At 54.9% G+C, this 18,476-nt stretch overlaps 1 protein-coding gene and 1 non-coding gene across 2 annotated transcripts; one reads left to right on the plus strand and one right to left on the minus strand.

Annotated features, from left to right (window-relative positions):
* Nucleotides 1-1,578: 1,578 nt before the first annotated feature.
* On the minus strand, nucleotides 1,579-1,731 carry LOC138999007 (5.8S ribosomal RNA). Its single transcript, XR_011469280.1, has one exon. It is a non-coding gene; the product is annotated as a 5.8S ribosomal RNA (ribosomal RNA).
* Nucleotides 1,732-14,685: 12,954 nt separating this feature from the next.
* On the plus strand, nucleotides 14,686-15,435 carry LOC138998833 (proline-rich protein 23B-like). The gene has a single exon (XM_070400840.1). It carries the CDS (start codon nucleotides 14,686-14,688, stop codon nucleotides 15,433-15,435), a length of 750 nt encoding a protein of 249 aa, XP_070256941.1.
* Nucleotides 15,436-18,476: the final 3,041 nt, after the last annotated feature.

The following is an 18,476-nucleotide window of genomic DNA, read 5'->3' on the forward strand; positions in this document are numbered from 1 at the left end:
GGGGGGGGGGGGGCGGGGGGGGGGCGGGGGGGGGGGTTGGAAGTCCACCAAATGGCCCAGCCCAGGCGGGGCCTAAGAGCCCATCCCGCCCTCTGCTGGTCGAGAAGCGTCAATGCAAGCGCCCCCTCCTGCAGCCTCCTCTGGAGAAGGCAGAGCCAGGTGACTGGACTTCCCCAGTTCTGGTTAGACCCAAGGCGGGAAGGACATGCAGGGGGCTCTGTCTTCGAGAAGGCAGGGGCTGAAGGGTGTTCATGGATGCCGACGGACCATTCAATGTCAGAAGTGTCCGTGCGTGACTTCAGATGTACACGCACAGACGCAAGCCCAAGCGCCCACACACACTCCCAAACACACACCCACACCCACACACCTAGTCCTCCCCCCCCCACACACACACACGGGAGTACAAGGTCCGCTAACAAGATATCTGCGGAGTGACGCACTCCTAGGAGATTTACTGTGGCTTTATTCCTTGTGGATTGTCCTGGGCCTACCGGAGCCTGTCTAAATAGGTATTGTCCCCTCTTCAACCCAGAAAATGGCGATGCCTCTCCGCAAGGCCTGGAGATGGAGCTCTGTGGCCTTCTTGGGCACCTGCGCCATCCCCAAGCCCCGGAATCGCTTCAGCGGGCCAGTGGCGCCCTTTACTGGTCCTGGAGCGCCAATGCAAGCCTCCTCCCCACCACCCCACCCCCACCTCCTTCCTCAGCCTCCTCTGGAGAAGACAGAGACAGGTGTCTGGACCTCCCAGGTGTGTATAGACCCCAGGGGTGGGGGAAGTTCCAGCCGGGGGCGCTGTCTGCAAGAAGGCAGGTGTGGGGGTGTGTCTGTTGCAGGAGGGAGGACGGGGCGGGGGGAGAAGAGGGGTTCTCTCAGATGCCATCCCACAATGGAAATCCACCAGTTCACCTGAGTGGCCAGTGGATATACACACATGGAGCACAATGTCGTGCACCGTGATTTCTCCCGAGTGATCTGCTTCTAGGAGATTCACTGTGGCTTTTTGCCGGGTGGTTCGGGCCTGTGGCTGAGATTTGACGCTCAGATGAGATTCTGATCACACCTACAGTACAACTGACCTCCTTGGCTTCAATGGTTTTGAAAAACCGACGTCATAGGGCACATCTGAAGGAAGGCATCCTATTCATTTCCTAGAGTCGCCATGTCCCTTTGCCACCAAATAGGTGGGTTATAAGAACAGAGAGGAATCCCCTGAGAGTCCAGATGCCAGGAGTCACAAATCAAGTTGCCCGTGGGACCCTGGGGAGCGACCCCATGCATGACTCGGCCTTGGCTCGAGCCACAACCCAGGCAGGGCCAGAGCGGGGAAGGGGACACCGTCACCACAATGGGCCCCACGACAACCTTCCTCTTTTCCCGTTGGGCGCGTGGGGTGCGAAGAAGCTTCTGAAAGGAAAAACCGTGGACTCGGGGCCTCGCCCGTATCTCATGGGGCGCACAGACACCGTCATCTACACTTAGGGGGATGGAGGGCCTAGGAACGGGCCCTGCAAGGAAACCCCCAGCCACGCCCACACTCGGGGGCGCACGACACCAGGGGGACGATTGATCGGCAAGCGATACTCAGACAGGCGTAGCCCCGGGAGAAACCCTGGCCCGCAAGTGCGTTCGAACTGTCGATGATCAATGTGTCCTGCAATTCACATTAATCCTCGCAGCTAGCTGCATTCTTCATCGACATAGGAGCAGAGTGATCCACCACTAAGAGTCGTAACGTTTTGGTTTTTGGTTTTTGCTCCCTAGCATGGCAACATTCTCTTCTCCTCCTCAATCCCCACATCCCACTGGTTGTGGGCGCGGACGCCTCAAGCAGCCATCTAAGCTTGAGACAAACAAGACCAGACTCTGCAGGTCGGGAAGGTATGACCTTGGGGTGGTCCAAAGCAACAGCCACAAAGGGGCGTGCTCGGACGCCCCACAGGCGCCCAGGAGTAGGGAAGGGAAAGGGGTGGTAAAGGGCGAGGGGACCTTTACCCCTGACCCTCCCCACGGGCCGGAAGCCCCCAACCCAAGGAAGATGAGCCACCCCCAGGGGTCTTTAAACCTCCGCGCCTGGAAGCCCTAGGTAACTCGAAAGGGGGAAGCGAAAGGTCAGAGCGGAGGGGGTGGGGAACCGCGTTTAAACGGGAGCCTCCACCCCTGAGGCCTCGACCCCTCAACCCAATGGTTCCTACAACCTGCACAGGCGTAGGGCACAGAGCCCCCCGGCGCTGCCTGCCCAAGACGGGGCCTCCAGCTGACCCAGCAACGGGCACGATGCCCCCCCACCAAGCCCCTTCAGCGCCGACCAACCACCTTCATTTCCACCACCTGGCAGACTCCAAACCGGGAAACCCCGCGCAACACACCTCAACACTCGTCCTGGGGCCGTTCCCCCCTTCTCTCCCACCACCGCCCAGGACTTCAGAGGCCACCAGCAGTCACACAGCCCCATCAGAGAGTGCTGGTATAGATGTGTATGGATCTGTCCCTGTTCGTCAGTCTATGTTGTTCTCTGTATTCCACAAATGAGTGAGATCATGTGCTATTCATTCTTCTCAGACTGGCTAATTTCACTTAGGATAATGCTCTCCAGTTCCATCCATGCTGGCAAGAATTCCTTCCTTTTTCTTCCTACTTTTTTTTTTTTTTTTTTACCGCAGCGTAGTATTCCACTGTGTGTAGATGTACCACAGTTGTGTGTGTGCCTGTTTGTGTTTACTGCATTTCTGTGAAATGTTCCCCCCCCCCCACTCCCCACCCCACACCCCCAAACCCCTATAGGCATATCCCTGGAGGCATCTCCCAACAGAAAGCAGCTTAGTGTTTGGCCCCTCCCTTGGGGGTGGGGGGACACCCAGGTGCCAATGGCACCTGAGGGCTTCCAGTGTGGTGGGAGCAGGGACACCTTGCAGGTTACATTACTCCATTTCTGGAAGAGGAAACTGAGGCTGAGGCAGGTGAAATTGATTTGCATGAACAGGTCAGTCATCAGGAAGACCGGAAGCTGCAGTTGAAGAAGTTGAGGGCCAGGGCGAGGGTTTCCTTCTGAACAGGGTGAAGAGTGGGGGCCTAGGGAGAGAATGCCATCTGTCTGCAGTCAAACAGCTTAGCTCTACCGAGGGAGGGCATGACTAGTCCCTGTGTCTGTGGGGCCCTTGGGAGCAGGGTTTGAGTGAGGCGTGTGCTTGTCTGTGAGTTTACTTCCGCAGTCACGCACGGACACTTCTGGATCTGAATGGTCCGTTGGCATCCATGAGCGCCCTTCAGCCCCTGACTTCTCGTAGACGGCGCGCCCCCTGATTGTCCTTCCCCCCTCAGGTCAAGTCCAGGCACCTGTTTCTGCCTTCCCCAGAGGTGGCTGCACGAGGGTGACCTGCATTATCGCTACTTGACCAGCAGAGAGCGGGATGGGCTCTTACACCTTGCTTGGGCTGGGCCCTCTGGTCCAGCTTCCTCTCTGGATGAATGGTCAGGCCCCTGTCCACAGACCAAGTTCGGGCCAGGCCACATGGGCTTACCGAAGTGTCTAAAAGCATTGAAAGGCTGGATCAATGTCATTTCTAAGGAAGGTTTATTTTATTTTATTTTATTTTATTTTATTTTATTTTATTTTATTTTATTTGTGTGTGTGTGTGTGTGTGTGTGTGTGTGTGTGTGTGTGTGTGTTTGCGTTTTGGCAGTTTTTTGTTTTTTTTTAACAAGTTCTGTGTTTTTTTTTTTTTTTAATTTTAAAGGAGGGTTGTTTTTTTGTTTGTTTGTTTGTTTGTTTGTTTGTTTTTGGTTTGTTTTTTTAAACCAAGTCAGAAGGTCAAATCTTCAAAGTGCATGCAAGCTGCTCCTCCCAGGGGGTCCGGACTGAATGTTCAAGGGCATCTCCAGGAAGGCCTGCGGGGACGGTGCCTCCACATTCTGGAAGGTGTTCTGGACTCTGCCAAACAGGATGAAGTATTTTGCCGACAGCCAGAGGAACCCGAAGTAGTTCTCCTCAAGCAGGGCAAAGACTCCAGGGCGGCGCCTGGCGAAGATGAAGGCAGGTAAGTTAACACTAAACACTAATGGTTTCCACAACATAGAAACACATCCTGCAGGTTTGGGGGGGAGGGTGTGTAATTCTGATCTCTCGAGCCCACGTCCACAGCTAGAAGAAACGGAACATGCTGCTCCTCCGAAGCTGCAGCCCTGGACTCCCCGACGCTGGGCTGGGCAGGGCTCTCCCACCCATGGCCCTGGCTTTCCTCAGTCCCATGTTCTTGCTGCTGCTGCTCCCGATCACCGGCTTGCCAATCTCCTGGACCACACTGGAGAGCTCTTTGAAGTTGCGGAAGATCTCGCCACCTGGCAGGTGGATGCGGTGCATGAGGTGGATCTCTAACGTAGTGCTCATGCACTGTCCCGTGCATGAACGGGGGTGACCCTGGCATACTTCCCGCCATTTTGGCTCCAGTAATTGGCAGCCGCCATTTTGTTTTTAAAATATATCTTATTGATTTTTTTACACTGTGGAAAGAAAAGGGATAGAGACTTAAAAACCTCAAAGATAGAGAAACCCCAATCATCAGCTGCCTCCTGCACACCTCCTACTGGGGATATGCCCCCCACAACCGAGGTATATGCCCTTGACTGGAATCGAACCTGGGGCCCTTTAGTCCGCAGGCCGATGCTCTGTCCACGGAGCCAAACCAGTTAGCCGCCATTTTGAAATGCCAGAGGTCAATCCCTCTCTTTTACCCTCTCCCCACCACCCCAAATCCCGAGTTTTAACTTCCCCATTTTAATAGCACAAAATACAAGTACAAAACATTGTACAAGTATACTTTTTACTACACAAAGGTGGATTGCTACCTTTGCGTGGTTGTGGTTGTTTTTGTTGTTGTTGGTGGTGGTGGTGGTGGTGGAGGTGTGTGTGTGTGTGTGTGTGTGTGTGTGTGTGTGTGTGTGTGTATGGAGGGGGGGAAGGGGAGGTGTGTGCGTGTGCGTGTGGGTGTGGGTGTGTTCTGCGTGTGGGTGTGAGCGTCTGTGTGTGTAAATCCACAGTCACGCACGGACACTTCCGGATCTGAATGGTCCGTGGGCATCCATGAGCACCCTTCAGCCCCTGCCTTCTTGCAGACAGTGTGCCCCCTGCTTGTCCTTTCCCGCTTCTGTCAAGTCCAGGCACCTGGCTCCAGCTGCAGGAGGGTGGCTTGCATTGGCGCTTCTCGACCAACAGAGGGCGGGATCAGCTCTTCGGCTCCGGCCCCCGCCCTGGCTCTAGTCAACCCAATCTCTGTTATCCACAGCCAAAGACTAGGTCCGGGCCTGGCCATCTGGTCGGCCGCCCTTCCCCCCTCCCTTTCGCCCCCCTCCCTCTGTGGATGGATGGCCAGGACCCCGCCCAGAGACCAAGTTTGGGCCTGGCCATCTGGGCTTGCCAAAGCCTCAGAACTTTGAAAGGCTGGATCAATGTGTTTTCTAAGGAGGTTTTTTGTTTTGTTTTGAGGATTGTTTTGTTTGTTTATTTTGTTTGTTTGTGTTTTGATTTTCTTATTTTTGTTTTTTTTTTATGAGGGAAGTAGTTTTTTGGGTTTTTGGGTTTTGGTTTTTGTTTTGTTTGTTTGTTTGCTTGTTTTCTCTACACCCATTTCTGCTTATTATGGCCAAGGTGAAAACGCCGGCTCCTCCGCACCAGCAACCAGTAAAATGTATCCCCTAAATGACTAGGTACAACACAGGTCTTTTTCGGAATTTTTTAATAAAATAAACGTTAAAGAAAAAAACTTTACATGAGTTTTAAATCCCATTTCAAAGCAGGAGAAACAATTCCACAATTGGCCACAGGTCCCCGTCAGCCCACCCTCGGAAAGCAGCGCGAGACGACCTCCAGGCCTACCTCCAACACGCACGCACTGACTTGGGGGTGTTTTAGCTGGTGTCCATCATCGCGTCATAAGCGTCGAGATGGGCGTCCAACTCCTCAGTGTCCATCACCGTGTCGTAAGCGTCCAGCAGGGCATCCAACTCCTCGGTTTCCCTCATCGAGTTGTAAGCGTCCTTCTGGGCGTCCAACTCCTCAGTGCCCCTCATCCCGCTCCAGTGCTCAGCTGGGCGTCCAACATTTTGGTGCCCCTCATCCTGCTGCCAGTGATCACCTGGGTGTCCAACATTTTGGTGCCCCTCATCGGGTTGTAAGCGTCCAGTTGGGCGTCCAACTCCTCGGTGCCCCTCATCCCGCTGCCAGTGATCACCTGGGCGTCCAACATTTTGGTGCCCCTCATCGCGTTGTATGCGTCCAGCTGGGCGTCCAACTCCTCGGTGCCCCTCATCCCGCTGCCAGTGATCACCTGGGCGTCCAACATTTTGGTGCCCCTCATCGCGTTGCTAGCATCCAGCTGGGTGTCCAACTCTTCGGTGTCCCTTATCACACTGCCAGTGCTCAGCTGGGCATCCAACTTTTTGGTGCCCCTCATCGTGTTGTAAGCGTCCAGCTTGGCGTCCAACTCCTCGGTGTACCTCATCCCGCTGCCAGTGCTCTGCTTGGCGTCCAACATTTTGGTGGCCCTCATCGCTTTGTAAGCGTCCAGCTGGGCGTCCAATTCCTCCACTGAGACCTGTTGCTTTGAATTGCTTCCGGTGCACCTCCCTGTATCCCGGCTGCCTCCGCGTGCGCGACCCCGCGTGCTGCCGCCAAAGCCTCCAGATCCTCGGTGTGTAGTCACCCCGCCTCTGTTGACACTGTTTACCGGCCTGGGCTGCGTGTGTATCTGTGAGGTGACGAGCTGGATGTGGAGGGGACGGCCATCCAAAGGGATGCCGTTGTACTGCTTCCTGGCTTCCAGGGCGTCTGCCTTGCGCTCAAAGTGCACGTGGGCTGTTCCCAGGCTGCGGCCAGAGCGGTCGTAATGGACAGCCGCCTGCTTCAGAGGCCCGAACTCCGCAAACAGCTGCTGGATGTCCGCGGCGGACACTCCGAAGTCCAGGTTGGACAGCAGCAGCTTCCTCCCGGTCATCAGGCCCTGCCAAAGGCCCTGCGGAAGCAGTCATGGTGCCACTCATCGGGAAGTTGTCTCGGCCTGCAGTAGGGCGCCAGCCGGTTCCTGCCTCGACCGAGGGCCGCCCTGTTCCTGAAAGGCCCGCCGCCCCAGCTCTAGGGGGCTGCGGCGGCCTGCGCTCCGCCACCACGGAGGCCTCCCTTGGAGCCGGCCCTGTCTCAGTCCCGTCCAAGGTCCCTGCCCCTGCCGTGGCCGTGGCCGTGGCCGTGGCCTCTCTGGGAGCCGGCCCAGCCTCGGTCCCAGCCTCGGTCCCTGCCCACGCCCTGGCCCTCGCCCCCGCCGCGGCCGCAGCCCCGGCCGTGGCTGTCCCGCTGGCTCCGGTCCAGCCGAATGATGTGGTCCAGTGACATGTGAATTTTGTCGACCATGGCGGGCCCCGAATCAGCCTCGGATCGAGCCCGTGCATAGGCACTCCGGTCCTTCACTTCCCGAGCAGCGCGGGGGCTGTCCCAGATGTTGGAGTACAGGCCCAGGGGTTCCCAAGGGTGTGGACGAGTCGGTGAAGAAGAAATGACACTGAGACAGCGTTCAGTGGATCAGCAGCCCAGCCAGGCTCTAGCCAGGTGCTCTAACGGCTTCTATGTCCCGGGACCGGGTCTTGGCGAGACCTCTCTCCTGAAAGCTCCCTTGGAGAACGAGGACGACCACCAGGACCACAAGCCTAGGGCTGAGAAGCTCTGCAAAGAAGGCCCTGCGTTCTTTTATAGCCCCAGAGCTGGTGGGAGGAGCCAAATCAGCAGCCCCCAGGACCTACATCACCTGCTGGGCCTCAAGTTGAGAGGAGGAGCCTTGCATTGGCGCTGCAGGACCAGGAGAGGGCGCCACAGGCCCACCCAAGCGATTCACTGGGCTTGGGGGAGGACTTGGGAGACAGGGCAGGTGCCCAAGGAGGCCTGCAGGACTCTGTCTCCACGCCTTGCGGGACGGCATCGCCGTTTTTTCTCAGTGGAAGAGGTGACAATACATACATAGACAGGCTCCTATGGGCCCAGGACGGGCCAAAAAGAAACAAAGCCACGAAAAATCTCCTAGGCGTGCCTCACTGGGCACATATCTTGTTAGCGGGACCTTGTGCTCTTGTGTGTGTGTGTGTGTGTGTGTGTGTATGTGTGTGTGTGTGTGTGTGTGTGTGTGTGTTTGGCGGGGGCCGCGGGGGGCGGGGGAGGGGGGTTGGAGGCGGGAGGGATAGGTGTGTGGGTGTGGGTGTGGTTGTGGGAGTTTGTGTGTGCGCGCGGGAGCCTGTGCGTCTGTGCGTGTACATCCGCAGTCACGCACGGACACTCCTTGCTTTGAACGGTCCGTCGCCATCCATGAACACCCTTCAGCCCCTGCCTTCTCAAAGACAACGCCCCCGCCTCGGGTCTAGCCAGAAATGGGGAAGTCTAGTCACCTGTCTGTGCTTTCCCCACAGGCAGTTGCAAGAGGGGGGCTTGCATTGACGCTTCTCAAACAGCAGAGGGCGGGGCCGGCTCTTAGGTCCCTGCCCCAGTCCACCCAAATTCTGTAATCCACAGCCAAAGATGACGTCCTGGGCTGTCCATCTGATCGACACCCCGCCCACGCAAACCCCCCCCCTCGCCCCCCACCGCCACCCGCAACCCTCCCCCCACCCCGCTCACTCTGTGGATGGATGGTCAGGCCCCCTCCCACAGACCAAGTCCAGGCCTGGCCACCTGGACTTGCCAAAGCCTCAGAAATTGGAAAGGAGGGATCAACCTTTTTTTTCTGAGGAGGGTATTTTGTTGTTGTTTTATCGGAGGGAACAAGTTATTTTGTTTGTTTGTTTGTTTGTTTGTCTGTTTGTTTTTCCCACACCTTTTCGGGTGATTATGGCCAAGGTGAAAACAGCAACCGGTAAAATGAATCCCGAAAATGACTCGGCACAAAAGAGGTCTTTTTCAGAGTTATTGAATAAAATAAAAGTTAACGAAAAATCTTTCTAGGAGTTTTAAATCCTATTTCCAAACAGAAGAAACAACTCCATCATTGGCCCCAGGTCCCTGGCCATCCTCTTGCACACTGACTTGCTGGTGCTTTAAATGGTGTCCCTCATCGCATCGTCATCGTCCAGCAGGGCGTCCAACTCCTTGGTGTCCCTCATGGAGCTGTAAGCGTCCTTCTGAGCGTCCAACTTTTTGGTGTCCCTCATTGCATTGTAAGCGCCCAGATGGGTGTTCATCCTTTTGGTGCCCCTCATCGCTTTGTCATTGTCCAGCTGGGTGTCCAACTGCTCAGTGCCACCCATTGAGTTTTCAGCGTCCTTCTGGGTGTCCAATTGCTCATTGCCCCTCATCAGGTTGTAAGCGTCCTTCAGGGTGTCCAACATTTTGGTGCCCCTCATCGATTTGTAAGTGTCCAGCTGGGCCTCCAACTCCTAAGCTGAGATATGTTGCTTTGAATGGCGGCCAGTGCCCCTGCCTGTATGCCGGTTGCCTCCGAGGGCGCGGCCCTGAGTGCAGCTGCCAAAGCCTCCATATACTCAGAGTGTGTGCGTGAGTGCCTGTGTGGTTTTTCCCGCGCTGGTGCGTAGGGGTTGGGGTGGGGTGGTGGGGGGCGGACGGGGCCCTCGGGGAGGCGAAATCATTGATTAGTCCTTTGACCCAGCAGCTGCCCGTGCCTGTCCTAGGGCCTGGCAGACATAGGTGGCCAGACAGCCGTGGCCCTGCTCTCAAGAGGACTCAGTAGTGTGCTGTTCCCCAAGGGGCTTTTATGAGAATCCATGTGAGAGACGATCATCTGCGTGATGGAATGCCAAAGTTGTTGTTTGATCACCTGCGTGAAGGAAACCACACTGTGAGAACTCCTTGCTAGATTCAGCTCGCCATCCGAACTGCCTCTTCCCATTTCAGGGTGACTTCTCCCCTACCTGGACATCATTTTGGCTTCCTGGGAGCACGTTGGTCTCCACAACAGTTGACGGACCTGACATCCACAAGGGATAACCCAACCGAATCCTTGGATTGTAAATTGGGACTGGAGGTCCCCTGCTCCATGATGTCTAAGATAAAAACAGGGTGTGTAAAGAACCAAAAAAAAAGAAGTGTTTAGAGCTCTGTCTCCTGGCTCCACTTAGCAGAGACAGAGAATGATGTTCCACAAAGATTTTTCCGTGAGAGCCATTGATATGCCCGAATGAACTTTCCTGAGCAGGGTCGTGCCATGCAGAGGCACCTAGCACCTGAGACAGAAGATCTTGGCTGTATCTTTATAAGATCCTGTTGAAGAGAACATAGACGAAGGGAGCTGCCATGTTTCCAAGCAGCCATAGGGGAAAGGGCTGTGTGAACCTGAATGTATGTGTTCAATCTGCATAAGGAAAACTCACACACCAACACTTTGCTTATTTCGCATCAGATTATATTGTTCAAATATGGGCAAGCATTACTAACCTGAAAGATGAATTTCTTTCAAAATTCTACATTCAAAGTTGCCAGATCACCCTAGCTTCCCGCAATGGATGTCACAGTTCTATAAACAACTTTCATTTCCACAGACATTTCATTACTTTCTCAGCTGTGTGTTCAAGGGCTCTTTACAATTGTTCACACAGGCAGATACACACACACACACACACACACACACACACACACACACAGTAAACATGCCCTCATATTTTTTAATATAAAAACAACTATGTATGTGTGTTTCCATTTGGGATTGCTGTATCCTTGGTGTGGGATATTTTAGGTTGAGTAAGAATTAAGAGATCAGCAAATGCCTCGCCTTTCAGACACAGTGGTTTGTACTCTGTGAATGGTCACGTACATGACAAGTGTTGTTTGATGAATGAAAGGTTTCACCTGATTTAACCCTGCATCATTTCACTCGAGTGAATAATGTGTAAACAGTGTTGGCCTTTTACGATTCCCTCTCCTTTGTTGAGCTCTGTCATGTTTTCTCGGGGAAGGACCATGACTGGAGGATTTTCCACATAGGTGACATGCCTAGGGCTCTTCTCCCATTTAGGGACTCTGGTGTCTGATGAGATTCGCATGTTGACTGAATGGGTTCCCACACTGACCGCATTCACATGGACTGTCTGGTGTGTGTTATGTGGGAACTTGTCGTCAACTCAGACATTTGACGGAAAGCCTTCCCACACATGGGACATACATGTGGTTTCTGCCCCGTGTTCATTCTCCGGTGCTGGTCCAGGCCAGAGCTTTGAATAGTGGCATTCATAGCATTGCTTGCCTGGATGGACTCAATCCTGCTTTTCTGGGGTAAGATCTTTGATTGAGAGATCTGTCACATAGGGGACATTCATGTGGTTACTCTCCTGTGTGGCTGGCCTCATGCTGTCTAAGGAAAGAACTCTGATGGAAGGCTTTCCCACACTCACAGCATTCATAAAACTTCTCTCCATTGTGCATTTCATTGTGGTTTCTAAGCCCAGATCGTTGCAGAAAGCCTTTCCCTCGTAGGTGACATTCACATGGTTTCTCTCTAGGGTGTGTAATGTTCTTCCCTCTGAGGTTCAAAACACTCCTGAAGGGCATGCAAGCATCACACTGTTGTGTGCATGTCATTGTGTCTACTAAGGCATTCCTCTAGTCCAGGTGACTTTCTGCACTGTTGGCTGACATCTGGTTTCTTTCTTACATGAACTGAGGAATGTGGAGACACGGCTGACCTATGAGTAAATTCATCACTCCTATCAGCCCTTGGCACCCTTCTTCTAGAAGCTGTGGAGAGCTCTCATTCTCACCGCATGGTGGGGGCAGGGGTAGGATTCTGGACATGTTCTGAAGTCGTCAAGGTCAGGGAGGGATCCTCAGATGGGGTTAGGGTGGGCATGGACTGAGGGATTCTGAGAGGGGCACTGTGGCTGCCGAAGGACGACAAGGGAGAGGCACCTCTGGAGGGTGAATTCCTAAGGGCTTTTAGTGTCCCTGAGGGTGGGGATGTCCTTGCCTGTGAGAGAGGAATTAGGCAGGGACCTAGAATTGGAGCCCAAACTACTGTCATTTCAAGGAACATCAGACTCCACTCTCCTCTCAGGGACCGGAGCTTTGTGGCACAATCATGATGCCAAACATGATCTGACATGATCAGAAATGACACCCAATCACAAACACGACATATTGTGCAGAATTTTATTAGTATGGGATAAAAAGTATATGCAGCAGAATTTAATAAATCATTTCATACACCATAATACATAAAATAAAATAAGTAAAATACTCCCCTCAACAAGACATGATGCGTCTTCCCAGTGTTCAATGTTGCCCCCGCGAAAAGGGGGTGAGTCCTCCGAGTCCAGGAAATGCGAGGGGAAAAGCACAAGGAAGCTATAAATGAAAGCAGGGTCTACTCTGCCGAGATTCTCAGCCCTAGGCTTGTTGTCTTGGTCGTCGACCGAGTTCACCAAGCAAGCTTTCAGGGGAGAGTTTTCGAGAAGACCCGGTCCCGGGACATAGAGGCCACTGGAGTACCTGGCTAGAACCTGGCTAGGCCACTGATCAAGTGGAATTGCCCCCCGTGCCTGATGGGTGTGGGCACCAGACGCTTCAACAAGCCCCCCACCGCAATTGCAGACAGTGAGTGACACTCACCCTCTGCCATTCTCCAGAAGCACCGCCCGCAGTGCCACTGGGATGTTAGGCAGCCGCCTCCTCAGCCCCAGCTTCCTTGCTTCGCCCCAGTGTGAACCGGCCACGGAGGACCACAGCCCGCCAAGCACTGCCGAATTGAGGAGCCCACGGGCCCTGAAGACAGGATGGTGCCCGGCCTGCAAGGCCCCCCGGTGCCCTGGGCCACAAACGTGCACACCTCAGTGCTGGTCGTGGCTGAAGGCTGTGTCCTGCCTAGCATCAACACGGTCCTGGAGCCCCAATGGGAGCCGGAGCCCATGTTTGTCCCACCAGTGTCTCTGGTCCCTGAGGCCCGCTTGGGCTCTGGAGAGGGGGCGCACTCGCCCGTTGGCCTGGAACCCGGCACTCTCCTGGAAGATGCTCCCGCGAGAGCCTCACCATCCAGCAGGAATTCTTCTGCACGTCAACCCCACACATCACCCTCCCAATAGGGGCCCCCAACCAGGACGAGGAGGTGTCATCCTGATTCCAGGCTCCCTTGATGCTCCCTTCAGGCTGGCTCACTGGAACCCAGTCAGACAGCCCACTGCTCCCACAAGGACCCATCCGAAGGCCAGGGCCTTGAGCACCAATGCATAGTCCAGAGAGACACACGCCTGGGCCCTATTCCAACCTGAGCTTCAACCTGTAGAAGCCCTTCCCCAGCTCACCGCTCCAAACTCTACCTCTGTAGCAGCCCCAGTCCAGGTCCTCGAGTGCGCTGCCCCTGGCAGCATGCTCTCTGGGCTGCTCCGAAGGCCAGGAAATGCCTGTTTTAGGAATGAATGGGATGCAATCCCTCCTCAAGGGGCTGATGACCAGGAGAAGGGATTCTGAAAGCTGTTGTGAGTTTACCACACATCTGAAACCAATGAATAAAGAAAGATGCTCTTTTGATGCAGGCTGCTTTGCAGAATTGTCGATCAATGGTGACCACCAGATAAAGCACTGGCAAGTCCCTGCGTGCATGGATCTAGGCCAGGACGTCGTCTTGCACTGCTTACTGAGGGGGAGCTGGCGGGGTGCTTTGTCCAATGAGGGAGTTGAAAAAAACAAACACACAAACAAATATCTGAAAAATAACCCTCCTTATAAAATCCTTCTTTAAAAAAAATAAACTCTTTAAAAAAAAACAAACCCTACTTAGAAATGACATCAATCCAGCCTTTTAATGCACAGAAGCTTAGGCAAGCCCAAGTGTCCTGGCCCGGACTTGGTCTCTAGGTGGGGGCTTGACCAGCCATCCAGAGAGGGAGCGTGGCGGGGCGGGTGTCCACCAGATGACCCAGGTAAGGCGGGGCCGTCCCGCCCTGTGCTGGTCGAGAATCTCCAATGCAAGCCGCCCTCCTGCAGCCAGAGCCCTCTGCCTGGACTTGACCTGAGCGGGGAAGGACAAGCAAGGGGCTAGCTAATATACAAAACTATACATGTCAACTTCAGCCTTTGCCTCCCATGACCTCCAAGGCTAGCTTCATTCGATGTGTCTGCGTCTCCAGCCTACCCCCGTCCTCCACCCACCCACACCCACACCCCACCCTCTCTGGGCCCATTCCCTTTGAGGAATGAATGCCAGGCGAAGCCACGTTCAGCAGAACCTGTCCTTTCGGTTCTTTGGGTGAATGCCACCTGAAGGGGCGTGCCGTGTAGAGCCTCCCTTGGGGCATGTGCGCCCCCACCTGAAACTTGAGGCCCAACCGGTGACGCTTTCACTCCTGGGGGTGGCTGATTGGTGGAGCCAGTGGGCAGCTGGTTTGGCTCCTCCCACCACGCTCTGGAGCTATAAAAGAAAGCCCGGTCTACTCTGAGGAGCTTCTCAGCCCTAGGCTTGTTGTCTTGGTCTTCGACCTTGTTCACCAAGCAAGATTTCAGGGGAGAGATCTCGCCAAGACCCGGTCCCGGGACATAGAGGTTGCTGGAGTACCTGGCTCGAAATTGGCTAGGACCCTGATCAAGTGGACTTGCCCCACGCCAAAGGGGTGTGGGCGCCAGAGGCTTCACAAAGTCCACCCGCCCAGTTGCAGACAGTGAGTGACACTCGCCCTCTGCCATTCTCCAGAAGCACCGCCTGCAACGCTACTGGGATGTTAGGCAGCCGCCTCCTCAGCCCCAGCTCCCATGCTGCACCCCAGTGTGAACCGGACTCCGGAGGACCCCAGCCCGCCAAGCGCTGCCGGATTGAGGAGCCTGTGGGCCCTGAAGACGGGATGGCGCCCAGCCTGCAAGGCCCCCCGGTGCCCTGGGCAGCAGACGCGCTCACCTCAGAGCTGGTCGTGGCTGAAGGCTGTGCCCTGCCTAGCATCAACACGGTCCTGGAGCCCCAACGCAAGCCCACGTTGGTCCCGCCAGTATCTCTGGTCCCTGAGGCCCGCTTGGACTCTGGAAAGGGAGCGCACTCGCCCGTCGGCCTGGAACCCGGCACTCTCCTGGATGATGCTCCCACAGGAGCCATCACTATCCAGCAGGAATTCTGCACGTCAACCCCACACATCACCCTCCCAATAGAGGCCCCCCACCAGGACAAGGAGGTGTCGGCCTGGTTCCAGGCTCCTTTGATGCTCCCTGCAGGCTGGCTCACTGGAACCCAGTCAGACAGCCCACTGCTCCCACACGGCCCCATCCTAGGGCCATGGCCTCGAGCCCCGACGCCTAGTCCAGAGAGAAACACGCCTGGGCCCTACTCCAATCTGAGCTTCAACCTGTGGGAGCCCTTTCCAAGCTCACCGCTCCAAACTCTACCTCTGTCCCCAAGGCCCAGTCCAGGTCCTCGGGAGCGCCACCCCTGGCGGCATGCTCTGGGGCCTGCTCCAAAGGCCTGGAAATGCCTGTTTTAGGAATGAATGGGATGCAATCCCTCCTCAAGGGGCTGAGGATCAGGAGAAGGGATTCTGATAGCTGTTGTGAGTTTACCACACATCTGAAAACAATGAATAAAGACAGATGCTCTTTTGATGCAGACTGCTTTGCAGAATTGTCGATCATTGGTCACCACCAGGTAAAGCACCGGCAAGTCCGTGCGTGCATGGAGCTAGGCCAGGACATTGTCTTGCACTGCTTACCGAGGGGGAGCTGGCAGGGTGCTGTGTCCAATGAGGGAGTTGAAAACAAACAAACAAACAAACAAAAATCTTAAAAATTACCCTCCTTATAAAAACTTTCTTTAAAAAAAATAAACTCTTTAAAAAAAAACAAACCCTACTTAGAAATGACATCAATCCAGCCTTCCAATGCCCAGAAGCTTAGGCAAGCCCAAGTAGCCTGGCCTGGACTTGGTCTCTAGGTGGGGGCTTGACCAGCCATGCAGGGAGGGAGCGTGGTGGGGCGGGTGTCCACCAGATGACCCAGCTCAGGCGGGGCCGTCCCACCCTGTGCTGGTCGAGAAGTGCCAATGCAAGCCACCCTCTTGCTGCCAGTGCCCTGTGCCTGGACTTGACCTGAGCGTGGAAGGACCAGCAAGGGGCACCCTAATATACAAAGCCATACGCCTTTTATTCACATCAACTTCAGCCTCTGCCTCCCATGACCTCCAAGGCCAGCTACATTCGGTGTGTCTGCGTCTCTGGGCTACCACCTTCAGACCTCTCCCCACCCCCCCGCATCCCCCACCCACGCCCGGCCCATTCCCTTCGAGGAATGAATGCCAGGCGAAGCCACGTTCAGCAGAACCTTTCATTTTGGTACTTTCGCAGGGCCTAGCTTGAGGGCATGTGCGCCCAACAGGTGACGCTTTCACAGTTGTCACAGTCCAGGGGGCGGCTGATTGGTCGAGCGGCTGATTGGGCTCCTCCCACAAGGCTCTGGGGCTATAAAAATAAGCAGGGTTTTGTGTGCGGAGCTTCTCAGGCCTAGGCTCGTTGTCTTGGTCGCCATCGCCTTCCTCGTTCTCCAAGGGAGCTTTCAGGGGAGAGGTCTGGCCAAGACCCGGTCCTGGGTCATAGAAGCCGCTGAAGCACCTGGCTAGCACCTGGCTAGGCTGCTGATCAACTGAACGCCGTCTCCGTGCCGTTTCGTCTTCACCGGCTCTGTCCCCGCCTTTGGGAACGCCTGGAACGCCTGGGCTGGGGCCCCAGCAGAGGCAAAGGAGGAGCTAGCCATATCCCAAGATGATGAAGAGAATGGAAAGTCATCCTGAGCTGCCTCCAGAGCTCATCCAAAAGCCTCGCAGCCGCCTGCACATACACTTGCTGGAGTCTACGCAGGCTCTCCATGCACTGGGCCAAAGGAGGAAGGATGAGAAAGCTGGCCAGGACCCCAACATCTGGAGCCCGCACAGGAACAGCTCCTGCGCAGCGCGGGAAGTGACGGACGGCTGAGCTGAAGCGCTGCCTCGATCCCAGGCCGACTCCGCGCCTGCAATGGCCAACAAAGTGAACATGTCTGTGGACGACGTCACTCAGCTGAACCGGAGCCAGCGGGGAGGCCGCGGCGGGGCTGGCACCCCAACAAAGGCAGAGAAGAAGCTCGCTATTCCCAAGAGGAAGAGGAAGAGAAGTCATCCTGAGCTGCCGAAAGAGGCCATCTAAAGGCCTCGCAGTGGCCTCCAGAGGCACTTGCTGGAGTCTGTGCAGGTTTCCCATGCACTGGGCAAGAAGAGTGATGTGAAAGCAGACCCGTCTTTCTCGCGGGCCCTGGGAAGCTCAAGTAACGCCAAAGGCCAACTAGCCACGTCAGGTTTTCCAACAACCTCTGGATGCGCGCTGCATGAGGGGGCCATGTCTAATGGGGTTTATATGCTGCCAAGCTCGGCCAATGGAGGCGTGAAGCCAGTGGTGTCCAGCACACACCTGCTGGACTTTCTGGGGCAGCTGGAAGGTTACACACCTACCATCCCAGATCCGGTGACTCGTTTCTACCTGAACCGCGCTGGCTTAGAAGCTGCAGACCCTCGCATAGTTAGGGTCTTCTCCATAGCTGCCCAGAAATTCATTGCAGATATTGCCAAAGATGCACTGCAGCTGTGCAAAATGAAGGGCAACGCCTCTCATGGCTTCGGCAAGTACACTCTAACCATGGAGGACTTGGCCGCTGCCTCAGCAAGTATGGCATCGATGTGAACACACCGCCCTATTTCACCTGAGCCACCCAACCTATATGTACTTGTCTGCCCCCTAATCCCCCACACCGGCCTGTTTTCATAATAAACTTTATTTGGACAGAAATAAAATCGTCATTCCTGTCTAGTCTATTCTGATTGGCTAGTTCCTTACACAGCAGGGATTTTTAACTGGTTTGCAAGCCCTTTTTCTAAGGTCCCTGTTGGCTGTGCCCCGCCATTGGCGTCGCCATCCGGGGCCTGCTCCCAAGACCCAGAGAGGCCTGTTTTAGGAACGAACGGGGTGCAATCCCTCACTGATTACCAAGCAGGGAGCTGGCGGGGTCCTCTGGTCAATGAGGGAGTTTTTTTCTTTTTTTTTTTTTAAACAACAAACAACAACAAAAAAAATAAATAAAAACCCCCTTTAAAAAAAACCACCTTAAAAACAAACAAACAAACGAACAAACAAACAAAACCCGTTCCTTAGAAATGACATCAATCGAGCCTTTCAACTCAATGCACAGACGCTTGGGCAAGCCCACGTGGCCTGGCCGGGACTTGGTCTCTGACCATCCATCCAGAAAGGGAGCATTGTGGGTTTCCGGGAGGTGGACCAGATGACCCAGCCAGGGCAGGGACGTCCTGTGCTGGTCGAGAAGCGCCTAGGCAAGACGCCCTCCTGCAGCCAGAGCCCTGTGCCTGGACTTGACCTGAGCAGGGAAGGACAAGCAAGGGGGTCGCTAATATACAAAACCATACACATTTTATACACATCAACTTCAGCCTCTGCCTCCCATGACCTCCAAGGCCAGCTTCATTCGGTGTGTCTGTGTCTCCAGT

Source organism: Myotis yumanensis, unplaced genomic scaffold (assembly GCF_028538775.1).
Source record: "Myotis yumanensis isolate MYYU_CA2020_CCGP unplaced genomic scaffold, mMyoYum1.0.hap1 SCAF_21, whole genome shotgun sequence".
NCBI lineage: Eukaryota > Metazoa > Chordata > Mammalia > Chiroptera > Vespertilionidae > Myotis > Myotis yumanensis.

Bases quoted from the DNA above. Each gene is read 5' to 3' on its own strand.
- LOC138998833 (XM_070400840.1), top strand. From the start codon at position 14,686: ATGTTAGGCAGCCGCCTCCTCAGCCCCAGCTCCCATGCTGCACCCCAG.